Source organism: Mizuhopecten yessoensis, unplaced genomic scaffold (assembly GCF_002113885.1).
Source record: "Mizuhopecten yessoensis strain PY_sf001 unplaced genomic scaffold, ASM211388v2 scaffold8195, whole genome shotgun sequence".
Classification (NCBI taxonomy): Eukaryota; Metazoa; Mollusca; class Bivalvia; order Pectinida; family Pectinidae; genus Mizuhopecten; species Mizuhopecten yessoensis.
Window position 1 is genome coordinate 767,678 of NW_018407426.1, and position 16,188 is coordinate 783,865.

Here is a 16,188-nt window from a genome sequence, read left to right on the forward strand (position 1 = left end):
TGATATTTAGTTAGTAGCATATGCTGGGATCAAGGACTACTATGTTTGTTAAAGTGAATGACTTTGACTTATATTCAAGGTCACAGGGGTCAAATTTGTTTAAAATCTTTAAACAACCTCTTATGAATAACCATGGGTCCCAGGATGTTTATACTTTGCAAGTTGCATCCTGAGATGAAAGGCTATACAATGTGTTCAACATAATGACTTTGTTCGACTTTCAATTGCAGGGGTGAAATGTTTTAAAAAAAAATAACAGGGTCTTTTGAACGAATTTTAATCATAAAAACTGATATTTTGCCTGTAGCTTTATTTTAGATCACTTTTAAGGTTACAAGTGTGAGTTTAAAACCAGGTGAGCGATGCAGGCCCATTGGGCCTCTTGTTTAATGTAGGTCCATGAACGTATCTACCCATAGAGAAGGTCCCAGCAAAACTATTTCAGACCAGGTGTCGTTCATAGATCTGCCAGTTTACCACTCATACTGTTCTCAAGGTTTGAGTGTAAATCTACTCAGACTGGTACCTCAGAGTATATTTGACTCCTATACAGTGTACAGATTTTCTTTTGTTCTTCTGGGTAAATATTTTGTAGTGCCCCAGGGTACAGGTCTTCTTTTGTTCCCCAGGGTAAAGTTTTCTGTCATGTCCCAGGGTACAGGTCTTCTTATGTTCCCCAGGGTAAAGTTTTCTGTCATACCCCAGGGTACAGGTCTTCTTTTGTTCCCCAGGGTAAAGTTTACTGTCATGCCCCAGGGTACAGGTCTTCTTTTGTTCCCCAGGGTAAATTTTTCTGTCATGCCCCAGGGTACACATCTTCTGTTCCCCAGGGTAAAGTTTTCTGTCATGCCCCAGGGTACAGGTCTTCTTTTGTTCCCCAGGGTAAAGTTTTCTGTCATGCCCCAGGGTACACATCTTATGTTCCCCAGGGTAAAGTTTTCTGTCATGCCCAAGGGTACAGGTCTTCTTTTGTTCCCCAGGGTAAAGTTTTCTGTCATGCCCCAGGGTAAAGGTCATCTTTTGTTCCCCAGGGTAAAGTTAACTGTCATGCCCCATGATGTTTGTAAATCAGGAATGATGATGATGATATTATGAATTAATGATGATGATGATAATATTTTGATGAAGATACATATAGATTGATGAGTGAAGATTATAATTGAAGATGATGATTGTATGATGATAGTGATGATTGTATGATGATGCTGATGATTGTATGATGATGGTGATGATTGTATGATGATGATGATGATAACTATATGTTGATGATGATACATGAAATGATGATTGAAGATTTTGGATGATGATGGATTATGGCAATGATGATGATTGCATAATTATATATGAAAGAGGATGATGAAGATGATAAAGATAATGATGATGATGATATGTTGATGATGATATTATGATGAATTGAAATTGATTGTAATAATGCTAAATCCATGTCCGTGTGTGTATATGTGATATATGTGAGAATGCGTGAATGTCCTGTTTATGTATATGTAATGAAAAACTTAGAAAAATAAAACCATTACAAAAAAAAAACCTGTCATGCCCCAGAGTACAAGTCATCTTTTGTTCCTCAGGGTAAAGTTTACTGTAGTGGCCCAGGATACAGGTCTTCTTTTGTTCCCCAGGGTAAAGTTTACTGTGTTGCCCCAGGGTACAAGTCATCTTTTGTTTCCCAGGGTAAAGTTTACTGTGTTGCCCCAGGATACAAGTCATCTTTTGTTCCCCGGAGTAAAGTTTTCTGTCATGTCCCAGGGTACAGGTCTTCTTTTGTTCCCCAGGGTAAAGTTTACTGTGTTGCCCAGGGTACAGGTCATCTTTTGTTCCCCAGGGTAAAGTTTACTGTCATGCCCCAGGGTACAGGTCCTCTGTTCCCCAGGGTAAAGTTTTCTGTCATGCCCCAGGGTACAGGTCTTCTTTTGTTCCCCGGAGTAAAGTTTTGTGTCATGCCCCAGGGTACAGGTCATCTTTGGTTCCCCAGGGTAAAGTTTACTGTGTTGCCCCAGGGTACAGGTCATCTTTTGTTCCCCATGGTAAAGTTTACTGTCATGCCCCAGGGTACAGGTCATCTTTTGTTCCCTAAGATAAGCATACCAATTATTTCTGGGTCACTTGTTATATATGCTTATAATTATGATATGCAACTGCAGCAGGATTAGTTGATCAACTTGTTGCAACAATATGCTATATATAGATCTAACACTGATGCGCTTTCTCTTTAGAAACTTAGTGCAGTGAAGAATTTAGTTCTAACATAAATTAACATAATGCTGCCTTACCTGGTGTAGCATACTAACATTTATGAAAAATGTAGATCTATGCCATTTAATAAGCACAGTTCCGGGTAAAATATTATGACGAGCATTACAGTTCTTTGAAGTTAGGGTACGATGAGAGTTGTATGTCTGTAACTTACCATCCAGTAGAGATATGTCAATCCAGAATGTTTGTCTAGAAAAAAAAATCAGCTTTTAAAAACATTATGATTGGACATTTGATTTGTTGCTGTGACTTTGATCTTTATGATGCAGAATATTAGATTTGAACATAAAACCACCATTCAGTCTTGATACAATCAACTAGGACCTTGAACTTGTGAAAACAAATAACGAACCATTCATAAGTTTTGTCCTAGACAAGAATAGGGGACCAAGAAAGGGAAGAAAAGAAGTACTAGAGGCGTAGTGCAGTCGTAGTTCTACTGGTTTCACTGGTAGCGTACAGTAACGGAGGACGAACAATTTATGTTTGATGTTAGAATTAATGTAAGTTTGGTAGAGTTAACATGAATAGGAACCCAGAAGTACATGATCTCCATTCATGGTACCTCTGCCAAATACTCGATAGTGCTTCATTAGGACTAGAAAACTACCTGGTACATGTATAAAATTAAATGTATTGTGGAAATTGTAAAAAGCCACCATAGGCTCTGGGAAGCTTTCATTACACTGTTGCTAAGCTATGGAAACAATGTTGTTTTTTATGGCGGAGGGAAAAAACTTTGATTTACTTTACTATCCGACATTTCTACCTTTTATCTGTCACTGCTAGGGAAAGAACTGATTTCTTTCCATCTGGATGGGTATTCATATATCCTGAGTTGAAATAACTAAGTTCTACTGTACACAGTACTACTGGAATACATGCTCTTGACATATGTAGATACTTTATAATTGGTTTAACAAAAATTGGGTTGAAAACAGAAGTCAAGTGCAAAAGAGTTGGTTGACAAAGTATACCAATTTAGTTTCCTGTTTCACTCTAATTTAACTCGGTACTACTGAATTAACTCACACTGTAAACGTAAAACAGCTGTATCTTCTGAGGGCTAGGTTGTGTTGTGATTGGCAGGGGAGAAAACCTTCTCCAGGAAGCAGTATTATCTTGCAACTGTAGAGACAAGAATGAGTTTGGATATTGATACTGATGGATATAACCTTAGGTTCATCTTTAAATACATTAAAGATCAGTTTTGATCCTGTCTCCCTACAAGTTGTGGTACTGCAGGCATGAACAAATATATATTGAGCAGTTCTACCAGTGCAAAGATTTTAGATTATATCATTTTCGTACACTAGCTATCAACAGAAAAGATGAAATGTCATAAAGATGCAGCAGGTTGGTAACACCAGGTATGGAGTACCAAATCCTGTGCACAAGCTTTACATATTAAGGAGCTTTTAAATCTGAGGTGATAAGTTGTCTCCTTTTGTCCAGCTGGCGGAGCAACAGCACAACAGGAGAATACAAACAGACTTGACACCGACTCTCTGATCGCACTGTTACAGGGCACGCCCTGGGGGCGACTGTTGTAGGGGTATGACTACACCCACCACTATACAGACCGTATATCTGTCTTATATCCACTACATGTCAAATGTACTAGTAGGATAACCATATGTCATCACACATAGCTTTGTATCTGTAAGATATTGTGATTTCACAAGTCACAGTCCAGGTCACAACTGCTTTTGTCTGTTGTCGATTAAAACACATGTGTAATCATTTTTAGCTCACCTGGCCCGAAGGTGTGGTGTGGTGTGGCGTCCGTCGTCTGTCGTTCGTCGTTCATCGTCCGTCTGTTGTCAACATTTTACTTAAACAACTTCTTCTGAATAACCAAGAGGCCCAGGCTAATGATGTTTGGCCAGTAGCATGCTGGGATGAAGGGCTACCAAGTTTGTTCAAATGAATGACCTTTGCCCATTTTCAAGGTCACAGGGGTCAAATATGTTAAAATCTTTAAACAACATCTTCTGAATAACCAGAAGGCCCAGGATGATGATATTTGGCCATTAACATGCTGGGATGAAGCAATACCAAGTTTGTTCAAATGAATGACCTTTGCATATATTCAAGGTCACAGGGGCCAAATATGTTAAAATCTTTAAACAACATCTTCTGAATAACCAGAAGGCCCAGGATGATGATATTTGGCCATTAACATGCTGGGATGAAGCAATACCAAGTTTGTTCAAATGAATGACCTTTGCGTATATTCAAGGTCACAGGGTCAAATATGTTGAAATCTTTAAATAACTTCTTCTGAATAACCTGAAGGCCCAGGATGATGATATTTGGCCAGTAGCATGCTGGGATGTAGGGCTACCAAGTTTGTTCAAATGAATGACCTTCCCCTATATTCAAGGTCACAGGGGTCAAATATGTTGAAATTTTTAAACAATTTCTTCTTAATAACCAAAATGTCTAGGGTGTTGATATTTGGCCAGTAGAATGCTTGGATAAAGGGCTACCAAGTTTTTTCAAACAATTGACCTTCATTTATACTCAATGTCACAAGGGTCAATTGTCTTGAAAACATTTAAACGACTTCTTCTGTATAACCAAAAGGTCCAGGGTGATGATATATGGCAAGAAGGATGTTGGTATGAAGGGCTACCAAGTTTGTTCAAACAAATTACCTTCACTCATATTCAAGGTCACAGGGGTCTATTGTCTTAAAAACATTTAATCAACTTCTTTTGTATAACCAAAAGGTCCAGAGTGATGATATATGGCAAGAAGGATGTTGGTATGAAGGGCTACCAAGTTTGTTCAAACAAATTACCTTCACTCATATTCAAGGTCACAGGGGTCTATTGTCTTAAAAAACATTTAATCAACTTCTTTTGTATAACCAAAAGGTCCAGGCTGATGATATTTGGCCAGAAGGATGTTGGCATGAAGGGCTAAGAAGTTTGTTCAATTTAATTACTTTTTCCCATATTCAAGGTCACAGGGGTTTACAGAAATTCACAGACAGGCTTCATTGCTTCACAATGTTGTACACAATTGTGGGACTAGCTATAATGCTTTGACTAGCTATGATGCTTAAACAACGTTGCAAACAATTATAAAGGCTACCTGTTGTGCTTTTACATAAAGAATAATACATGCCTTTTTCCATATCACACCCAGTATCAACCCGAGACTGCAATATCAGCCCAAGGGCTGAAGGCCCGCGGGCTGATATTGGTCGAGGGCTGATACTGGGTGTGATATGGAAAAAGGCGTGTTTTATTCTGTTTATTACATACTTGCTATTAAAAACTACTATCTTATGATTTATTTTCATTTTTGAAATATTGAAAAATGATTTTTTTTCCAAATGGGGTGTGATATGGATTTGGGGGCTGATATGGGTTTTGGGGTGTGATACGGCGGGGGCTGATATGGGTTAGAGCAATTGTGTCGTATCGCATATTAAAAAACCCTTATTTATGAGTAAGTAATGTAATAAAAAGTAATACACAATCATGCAGACTAGCTGTATGCAGACTCTAGCTTTATGGCTTTTATGTTTTGGTATATGATAACGTAGATTAGCTGTAATGTTTTGAATGTGTAGTATGCAATTATGTGAAGTAGCGATATTGCTTCAACAGTGTAGTATGCAGTTATGCAAAGTAGCGATATTGCTTCAACAGTATAGTATGCAATCATGCTGAGAAGTGATATTGCTTCAACAGTGTAGAATGCAGTTATGCAAAGTAGCGATATTGCTTTGATAATATAGTAAACAATCATGCAGACTAGCTTAAGTACTTTGACATGGTAGTAAACCCATCATCCATCAGCGTTATTGCTTTGACAATTAAGTACACAATTATGCAAACTCTAGCTTTATATCTTTAACAGTGTTTAATATTATTCATAAATACATGTAGTGCTTAGACAATGGAACAGACTAGCTTTATTGCTTAACCATGTCAGTAGAATTATGCTTATAAATGAATTGATTTGAAAATTTGGTAGGCAATTGAGCAGATTGACGTTATTGCTTTAACAGTGTGGCATACAATTATGTGTACCGGTACTCTGTATTGACTTTACAATATGGTACACACTTATATATGTAGATAAGATAAATTGCCTTTGTAATACAGTTGGACACATACCAATATTTGCATTATCAATGAATAAATTGAAGAGTATCATATTTTTTTTTGTGAATGAAGTCCATGTCTTAAAAAATGCTTGTTGATCAAATGCTTGTTTATAACTTGGCTATTAATACCGACTAGAATGTCAGGAGAAACCATTATGTTTTGTACAAATTGCTGTTCAGGAACTCGTTAAGGCCATGCTGGATATAATTACAATGTTGCAGAATTTTAAGTATGTGTATGTATTAAGATGTTTTTTACTGTAGAATAATTATCAGTCTCAGAATAAGTCATTCTTTGACATGGAATAATAGAAGTTTCCAGATAGATTTTTTTCAACAAATATATCTTTCATTTTTTTTTCTTTTCTATAATGGTGTCTGAGTGTAGAATTGAGTTTGGGCCCAGGGTCATAAAAGGGGTACACCTGTGAATCACTGAAGGGGAAGGTATAGTCCAAAGTGTGTTTTTTTTTTATTTTATTTTTTAAATTTTAGTATTTTAAAGTATTTTTGACTTTTACAGTGTGAATAGAAGCTACATTAGGGGTTTAACATTGTTGCAATGTTTCATTCCTATAAATAGTAATTTACTTTGTTCATATGTGATCAATGTAAAATTTGTCTAGCCGGTTATAGTCACGTGTAAGATAAGCCCTCAGTAAATTAAGTATCATTGTGATATGTCCATGTTAGCATGTAGCTATTCCGTCTTTGCGTATTGCAGAGTTATCTTCTCTTGAGGGCAGGTATTGATTGTTACATCATTGGTTCGTGTGAGAAAATTACGTCGTTTTCTCAAAAATTGATGACGTTACTCTCACAAACAAATGACGTAACAACCAATACCTGCTCTCAAGAGAAGATAACTCTGCAATACGCAAAGACGGAATAAATCAATGGCTATTGAGATTTTTTATTTCTACTTTTCCAAAAATTTAAATAGTTTGAAGTTGACGGGTTATGAAATTTTAGGTAGTTGGAGAAATGCTAGGCAAACATGTGGGCTCTCTTATATGATAACATCTTGGATCAGCAGTGTAGTTACATACTTTTCCAAGTAGTCTGGGATATAACGGAACAAAGTAGCATACATACCAAGGTGAATGTTTTATTTCCTCAGGTTAATGTTGCTATTACTTGTATTAGTCTTTGTAGAAATGCTAACTGCTAAACTATTATTATTTCTACTTTACACAGGTCAAGCTAAAGGTCGACCCGTCAAAGGGGGTGTTGGAAGGGGGAAAAAACCTAACCGGTAGACCCAACTGACGATGGCGGTGCAGGAATCACCCCGATAGATCTGACCAGTGAACGGGTGTGTGCGGGGAGAGTAGTGATGCTGTAGGACTGTTTCACACACAAACTAGAGGCAAATCAAATGGCAGAATCTCAGGCGAATCCATAATTCTTTGGATTGGATGAGGATGAACAAAAGGATGTTAAAACATATATGCATAGTTATCTACAGGGATATTCAGGGAAGACAGTCTCTTTGACTACTGCATGGAGAGCAGTCAGCTTTAAAGAAACGCTTTTAATTTCTGTAGAAGGAGTGAAATGAAAGTCGAACCATAAGTAATAAAACGTCTCTGTTTTCTTAGTTTTCTTTGATGGGCTGTGTTTTGATTTGTACTGACATTATTGATCTGTAGACATTTAGGTGTGATATTTCTGGGCATTGCATAATGAACTGACTCAGCAATAGCCCTAGTCATTAATGTTCCTATGTAACTCTAGTGTATTTCTGATCTCATTTACGCATGCATTTCGTGATGGGGGATCAATTAATTTTGATACATTGTTGAAAGGGAAGCTGGAAGATGAAAAAGGAGGGATGAAGCATACACAAAAACAACAGCTTTATGTGACGAGTGTGAAAAAACCTACATGTTCACATTTTACAATAAAATGTTTGTATTTGTTCTGAAGTCAATACTCAGTGTGAGCTGATTGGTTAATTTTGTTTCATCTACATCTACAGGTCCAGCCATTACAGTAAGTACACCAACAGCTGTAGAACCTGTTAAATCTATATTAGATCAGGGTTCCGTTAGGTGTTAAATGGTTGTATACTGGCTGGACTTAGTATTCTATTGTTTCATTTTATTTGTAATTCCTATGTTGAACCTAGAGCGCTAATGTGTTTTGGTGTGGACATTCTTCTGGCTGTATATTTCAAAGAATACAGAGTTACGAATTATAATTTTCTGCTCTTTTAAAAGTCATTAATGTTTATGTACTTAATTAATTATAAGACTATACAGTTTTAGAGAATCACATCAACTAGAAAGAAAAGTTATAATTAGCAATCATCAGCATATTTCTATGGTATATCGTGCGAAAAATGTAATAGCTTGAAATGAAAGTGATTTATTACCGGTATGTATCTAATTAGCACTTTATAATGATAATAATAACTTGAGGTTCTTATATACCGCTTTACAGTGTACAGCCGGAGCTGCCATTTCGGAGCTAACAGCTAGCATTAAGCAATTCTAGCAATGCCCAACCATGTACTCATTTACAGCTGAGTAGACTGGAACAAGCGGAGTAAAGTATCTTGCTCTGTTCAAAGATACAGTGCCGTGCCGTGACTCGAACCCGCAACCCTTCGGTCACGAGCCCGGCGTCCTACCACTTTCAGAGTCTATCTGTTGTCTTCACTGAACATTCAAACATATTGTTTTGTACATAACACCATGGTGCAAAGCACTGTGAAATGGGCTCTGTCAATACCAGTATAAAATGATACTTTGATGATTGAGAAAGGTGTGTATAATTGACAGATTTCAATTTTTTTTTTTATTTAAATACAAAGTAGTGCTTTTGATATTTTGATTTAATTTGTGTATATATGTTCTAATTTGTAGTATACATGTACAAGTAGATACACAAAGCACATGTTGCATACACTTCGGGCGTGCTAGATTGGAAGGAAAATGTGTTTTGGAAGTACATCAAACAATGTACTCCTTTTCTTTTCAAGAAAACATCAAAGTGTTAGGAGTATGTTCAGAATACTCATTTTTCAGGCAAGAATGTAGAAAGCAAGATGGAACAGTGATCTGATTTACTCTTAATTATTAACCCTTTTAACCCTATATAACTTTAGTAGACTCTACCATGCATTGATCTGGACGAGTCCATTATGGTTTACAGTGGTGAAAGGGTTAATGCCCGTGTCCTGATGAACTTTAAATCGAGTACGCCCATGTGTCTTGATTAAATCTAAATCAGGCCGACCAAGTATCCTGATTTATAGCCGTCTTGCCTCATCCGTCCATAGTTACATAATAGGTAGGAATTCTATATTTAGTGCCAAAGTACCTACTGGTAATTCTCCTCTTTGTGGTACAGTAATGTAATTGGTAGTCGTAACAGGCTTTTAGGTCACGACTTTACATATTAAAGCATTTATGACGCAACTGACCCTGTGATATAGAGTACTGCGGTAATTATGTCTGATTAATATTTTTGTTATATGTAATTGGTGATATTAAACAAGACTTATGGGGTGGGGGTAAGGGAGAAATAAAAAAAACGAAAACCAGGGCTTGTTTAGAGGGAAGGATCAATGATACTCTATACATTATATTTTGTAATTAAATCAAATGGTGAAAAATTGAAATCTTGCATTGTGAAGTGAAAAATTGAATGCAGCAATGTGGAAGATAGGTGTTGAATTTGAAATAAGTATTTTACCAAATTAAAGAAACAAATTTGCACATATTCATACCTCAGAACTGCTTAGAATTCCTATAAATTAAAAGTAACAAGAATTTATTCTTAACCATTTCCTGCACGCTTATCATAATGAGCCAATCCTTCAGTTTGAATTGAAAAGTGAAATGTCATTTTTTTTTCTCGTTTTCAAAATAGTTGACATCATTGGTGCTATATATGTTGGACTTTCTCACTAACATGGAACACTAGGAGCAAACTCCCAATATTTGTGTAATGGAAGTGGAAGATTGAACAACATATATTTATAGAGAAAATAAATACCTGATGTCTATATATGGTCATGGTACATCATTGTTCAGAACTCCTTGTGTCCAGCTTTGTGGTAGGGTTTGGACAATGCTGATTGTATGAGTCATCACTCCCAGATTTAACTTATTTCATCTTTACACCACTAATATGTATTGGCAAATGGTTTCTGTAAAGTTTCACAGATTTAATATGTTTTTAAGATATATGTAGAACTTTTGACATTTTAGAACTGTTCATTTTTCAAATTATATTGAATTGTAATATTTGCGATGATATACAATGGTAAACTAGTTGATTAGAAGCGTATGCTCAGAACGTACTCGCGTTATTCACAGGCACTTTAAAGAATACAAATTTTTGTGTAATGAAAATGTAGTATTTGTAGATTAAGCTGTGAGGTCGTATGCGCAGAAATTAATCTGACCCCTCCCAATGATCATCATCATCCGAGGAAAGTTTTTCTCCAATTGTGTTTTTTTTGTACAATACATGTACATGCGTGATATATTCAATTCAATTTCAAGTAATTCTTGTGTCATTGAGATTTAAAATTCAATTTTGATGAAAAAGTTTTTCTTTTTTTCTTCTTTGATACACTTTATTTGTTTTGTCAAAATATTTGTGTTGTTTGTTAAATTGTCTTTTCTCGATACATTCCTATTGTATTACCCTATGCAGCTGATTATGTGTGGTATGGAGTACCACTACGCTATTACAAATGTTATATACCGTATGTCCATGTACATGTTATTGGACAAAACTAAGTGTCCAGTGGTAGGGGAAGTTCAGTAGATCTGATTTAAACAAGACTGAGCTTCCACTTATCACGGAGACACTGTAAGTCTGACCTAAAATTTAGAGACAAATTTTCCACCAGATGTGGTTTTAGAACTAGTTTGGTTGATTTTTGTTATAAATGTACATTATTGTAGTGTTGTTCTATGGTCAACACTGCTGCACAGTAGATGTTCAATCTTTGCAACACTTATGAAAATAACACCAATAAATTATTTATACCATATGCTCTGTGTTGTGTGATTGTTTTAAATTGAATTTTGTTGTGTGTAGGTGTCTACACATTAGTCTGATTTTGTGTATTCAGTTTAATGGTTTCAACTGGCTAAACCTGAAAGAAATTGATGGCACAGATCGAGACCCAAACCGACCTCTGCAAAATTGTGTGTACATATATAGAAGGGTAATCAGACATGCCTGGCTGTAACTGTAAGACTGACTATTGCTAGTTTGCTGTATTTCTTCATAAAAAAAAGAAAGTTCATACACGTTTTAAGACCAGTTATGAAACTTGGTACACGGGTGGAAGAAATGCATACACCACTGGAGTTAGTTAGTCCGAAGGACTGGTGAGCTTGTCATGGGGCGGCCCAGTAGAGATTTTATCAAAGTTTTGCCTGGAGCATCCTTGGGTAAAGGAGACTAAATTTTTGCATAAATAGAGGGAGTGGCCCCTCTGACTGCAGAGGGGCGGGGCCAAATAGGGGAATTTGAGGTTTAAATCTTTAAAATCTTTCTTCTTCTGAACAGTTGGAAAATTATCCAAATTTAACCTGAAGATCTTTAGGCAAAGGGGATAAAATTTTGTTTAAATGAAGGGTGTGGTCCCTCTGGGTACAAAGGTATGGGGCCCAATAGGGGAATTTGAGGTTTAAAACCTAAAAAAAAACTTCTTCTGTACTGTTGGAGGGATTTTAATCAAATTTGATCCAGAGCATTCCTGGACCGGGGAGGGGTGGGGGGAGGACCTAAGGGAGTGTGTGGCCCCCCTGGGGGAGTGAGGCCCAATAGGGTGAACGTATTAATAAATTATTACAAACCTTCTCCTTAGTATGATCCGAGGGATTTTAAACAAATTTAAAAGGGTATGTGGCCCCCCCTTGGGGCAGAGGGGTGTGGCACAATAGGGGAAATTCAGTATATCTTTAAAATCCCTCTTCTTCAGTTTGATTGGAGGATTTAACCAAATATTGTGTAGAGCATCCTCGGGTGAAGGGGACTCAAGTTTGTATTAAACAGAGGATGTGGCCCACTTTGGGGAAGAAGGGCAGGGCCCCAACAGGGGAACTTGTGTTAAATCTTCAAATATCTTTCTCCTTCTGTACCATTGGAGGGATTTTAACCCAATTTTGTGTGTTATCATGGAATATTTCAGTGTCACCTGGATTCTTTCAACCAAAACAGACATTTCTACACCTGCTTGATGAGAGAAATCTAAAACACCCGTGAAATCAGAGACAAAAGTCTCTAGAATGACACCAACAAGAAGGATGTGTTGTAGATTTGTTTATTAATCGTAAATGTCATGAGACGGAATGATATCAATCAAGACTAGTAACAAATATACTACTGGCAAAAGTCTAACGGTAATGGATAAAGGGAATGCTGAGGTAAGGCACGACAGAATTACTGAACGGTAAACCCTTTACACAGTAATCCGTAACAACGGTCAACAGAATACATCAAAAATGGCCAGAAATTCTGAGATTCATATACGCTTCCCTACAGGATCAGAATTATTTAATAGCTAATCGGAAAAAAATCGGCGATGGACAACATTGTTTTCATTGCTGAAAAGAAGTCTTTCATACAAATAATGAAGATGAATCTAGACTGACATTAATTATCAGGCTCTTTTTATGGCTAACACAGCCTAGAAGCGTCCATCGTTTTTAGATATATTTTCCTTTTCCTCATTCCTTTTTCTCCAAATATACTATAAATTACTTAACTACTTATCTTTATAATTCATTGTTCTTCCAACTACAATATCGTAAACATTATATTGCTCATTTCATTGTATTCAATTTATATTCAAGTAAGTGATGTTTTCTTGTTGGGAATAAATAGAAAAAAATAATATCTTGTTAAATATATTCATTATTTACTGTAGCTGTAAATTGTTACATGGACTGGCCAAGTCTGTGATAATAAAGCACTTGTTACCTCCCTTGATATGAGCTCTTTAGTATATCATACTCTACATGCCTTTGACTAGAGACAGACTGGAATCACATGATTTTATAATTAAGCAAAAACTATTTAAGCATTAAATGTAAAAAAAAAATACAACATCTAAATCTAAATAAATTGATAAACTTAATTGGACTGACAGGCATTACCTCTGTGATGTAATAAACATCAAACTGCCAAACCAGATACTATTTTGATGTTTATAAAGAGGCCCCTCTCTTAGGATAAGAAGCCCCACCCTCAGGGATTAAGTTTGATGTTAACATAGAAATTAACATTTAGAGATATTAGATGTCTACAAGGAGTCTCTACACTAAGGGATTACACGTTGATGTTTAAAATAGGGTTTAAGATATCCCAATCCTTGTTACACTGATGAGATTTTACATACCGGTAGTTTTAGTGATCATTTCCATTAAAAAGTATATCTCTCAAGTTTTCTGCTAGTTCGAACAACAAATATTCAGCTTCGATTTATATATTAAATCAAAGGTAGGAAAAATTATCTTTTTGTTAGTTTTTTCACTGGATGCAGAAAGAATTCCTATTTAAAAAAAATAAAAAAATCCACACAACTGGGCCAAATAGCTGTGTCAATTTTTGAGACCTGGGCCAAATAACTGAGTCAATTTCACACACCTTGGCCAAATAGCTTTGTCAATTCTTGGGACCTTAAATGACCAAATAATTGAGTCAACTTCACACACCTGGGCCAAACAAATAAAGTCAATTTGAGAGAACCGAGTCTAACAAAGGAGTCAATTTGAGAGACCGGACCTAATAATAGAGTCAATTTCGCATATTTGGTCTTATAACCAGAGTTATATGAAAATCACTGATAAATAAGCCTATTGTCTGATATAACTCCTGTTGTCTGATGTAACTCTGTAACTTGCAATAAAACACCATCAGTAGGCATGTAATGAGGTTTAACAATATAAATATATCATTAATATCTACTTCATCAGATCTACTCTAAGGGTATATACAATTAGCACTAAACAAAAATAGCATAAATATCATTCATACTGCACCGACTCACAAAATAATCCCGTCTGTATTCACTGATATGTAGTGAGATTTAACCGATATGTTTTAAATATAAAATTAATGTCTACTGCATCAGATCTACTCTAAGGGTATTATATACAATTAGCACTAAACAAAAATAGCATACATATCATTCATACAGCTTACTGCACCGACTCACAAAATAACCCCGTCTGTATACACCCGATACGTAGTGAGGTTAAACCGATATGTTTTAAATATATAATTAATAACTCGAATCAGATCCAACTAAAACATACATAAAACAACCATGTATGTAATAAATTAACACCTAACACAAATAACATTAAATTGAAAACAACAATCTCGCATGCACATTTCATCACTTGAGTATTACATTTCAATCACTATATGGCTACCAATTGATTGAGTTTGTTGTCATGACCACACCACACTAGGCAAATACTGTAAATACAGACATGTATGTAATCTCTGGACTACAAAGAGCCTATTCAGTAGAGGTAGAAGTTCAGTACAGAAACTCAATATGGCTATTTCTTGGGATAATGAAGAGCTTTAGAAAGACTTGTCTCTACGATATTGGTAGACCTGGGAGTTCTGGAACTCAATCTCCTTACACTCACTAACACCTCTGTCAATGGCTAAATGCCAAGAATGTTGGCAATGTTTTGAAAATCTATTTTAGCTCAAGGTATTATGTCTTTCAGCAATGTTTTACATAAGCAATTGATTAAAATCTTCATTTCTCCCAAATATGCCACTGTAAGACAACTTTCAGCACCATACCGAAAGGATTTACTTTTATGCACTATTGTGTAATGGTATCTTGGTATGTACGTATGCCACATAAACAGAACCACATTGTTAACACATGTTCAATTCATGATGAATGTGAGGGATTATACTATCAATACTGCAAAGAAATTTGAGCCAGGGTTTTGTTTAAGAGGGCAAACAGGTTAAAGCATTGGAATATATATTGCAGAAAAATTGACATTCCGGTGAATTTACCTGATGATAAAGTGGTTGGTCTAGCCAAAGGCTACCATATTGTACGGTTAATTTGACGGCACTTGATGAAGTGGCACATGATCTTAAGAGGCTAATTATAAAGCAGAGTAATATTTTCAGCCGTTGACAGAGGTTTTAGTGAGTGTATAGGATTGACAAATCTGAGTAGAGATTGTTTGGTAACTCTGTAGAGAAAATATGGTCTTCATGACTGGTCATCGGTAGGCCTAAGAATTCTATAAAGGCACTTCCCATATGACTGATTATGGTCAGTTACACTGTCACACTGACCTCTGGACAGTGTCCAGTCTCACCCTTGTCCATTTCCATACTAACAAAGCCTTACTCACATCCAGTATAATATCGGGACAACTGTCCAGTGTCATCTAAAATTGATTTCAATAAAAATTTGACTAATACATACATATATAGGAACATGTACAATGTACATCAGATTCATTTTGTATTAAAAAGGATACAATTAGCAATAACTACAACAAAGTCAATACATTGCGATTACAATCAAAATGGCCTCATAGAATAAGTCATCAACCAGATTCACTTGACAGATAACAGTTCCACTTCGTTCACTCTCAGTACTCACTACTCAGACTCCCTGTACACGACGTGAAATATTACGGAATGTTTAAGGATAAGAAGTTTGATATGTTGTCAGTGTAGTTCTAGGTCGCACCACTAGATCGCACCACCGGGCTCTGGACGGGGACTGGCACTGCCTTTTGATGACCCGCGCCGTGATCCAGAAG

The 16,188-nt window shown here is 36.2% G+C and overlaps 2 protein-coding genes across 7 annotated transcripts in view; one reads left to right on the forward strand and one right to left on the reverse strand.

The window, feature by feature from the left end:
• Positions 1–8,867, forward strand: part of LOC110455299 (centrosomal protein of 104 kDa-like) — a 40,667-nt gene extending 31,800 nt beyond the window's left edge. For all 4 annotated transcript variants that reach the window (XM_021505346.1, XM_021505347.1, XM_021505349.1 and 1 more), the window contains one exon: positions 7,595–8,867. In XM_021505346.1, the coding sequence (XP_021361021.1) occupies positions 7,595–7,656 (62 nt within the window). In that variant the 3' untranslated portion in view covers positions 7,657–8,867. The remainder of the gene's footprint in view (positions 1–7,594) is intronic.
• A 4,231-nt stretch (positions 8,868–13,098) lies between these two features.
• The window catches only part of LOC110455285 (lisH domain-containing protein ARMC9-like), a 38,347-nt gene continuing 35,257 nt past the window's right edge, over positions 13,099–16,188 (reverse strand). For 2 of the 3 annotated variants that reach the window (XM_021505319.1, XM_021505317.1), the window contains exon 24: positions 13,099–16,188. In XM_021505319.1, the coding sequence (XP_021360994.1) occupies positions 16,118–16,188 (71 nt within the window). In that variant the 3' untranslated portion in view covers positions 13,099–16,117. The other variant, XM_021505318.1, reaches the window with a different exon arrangement.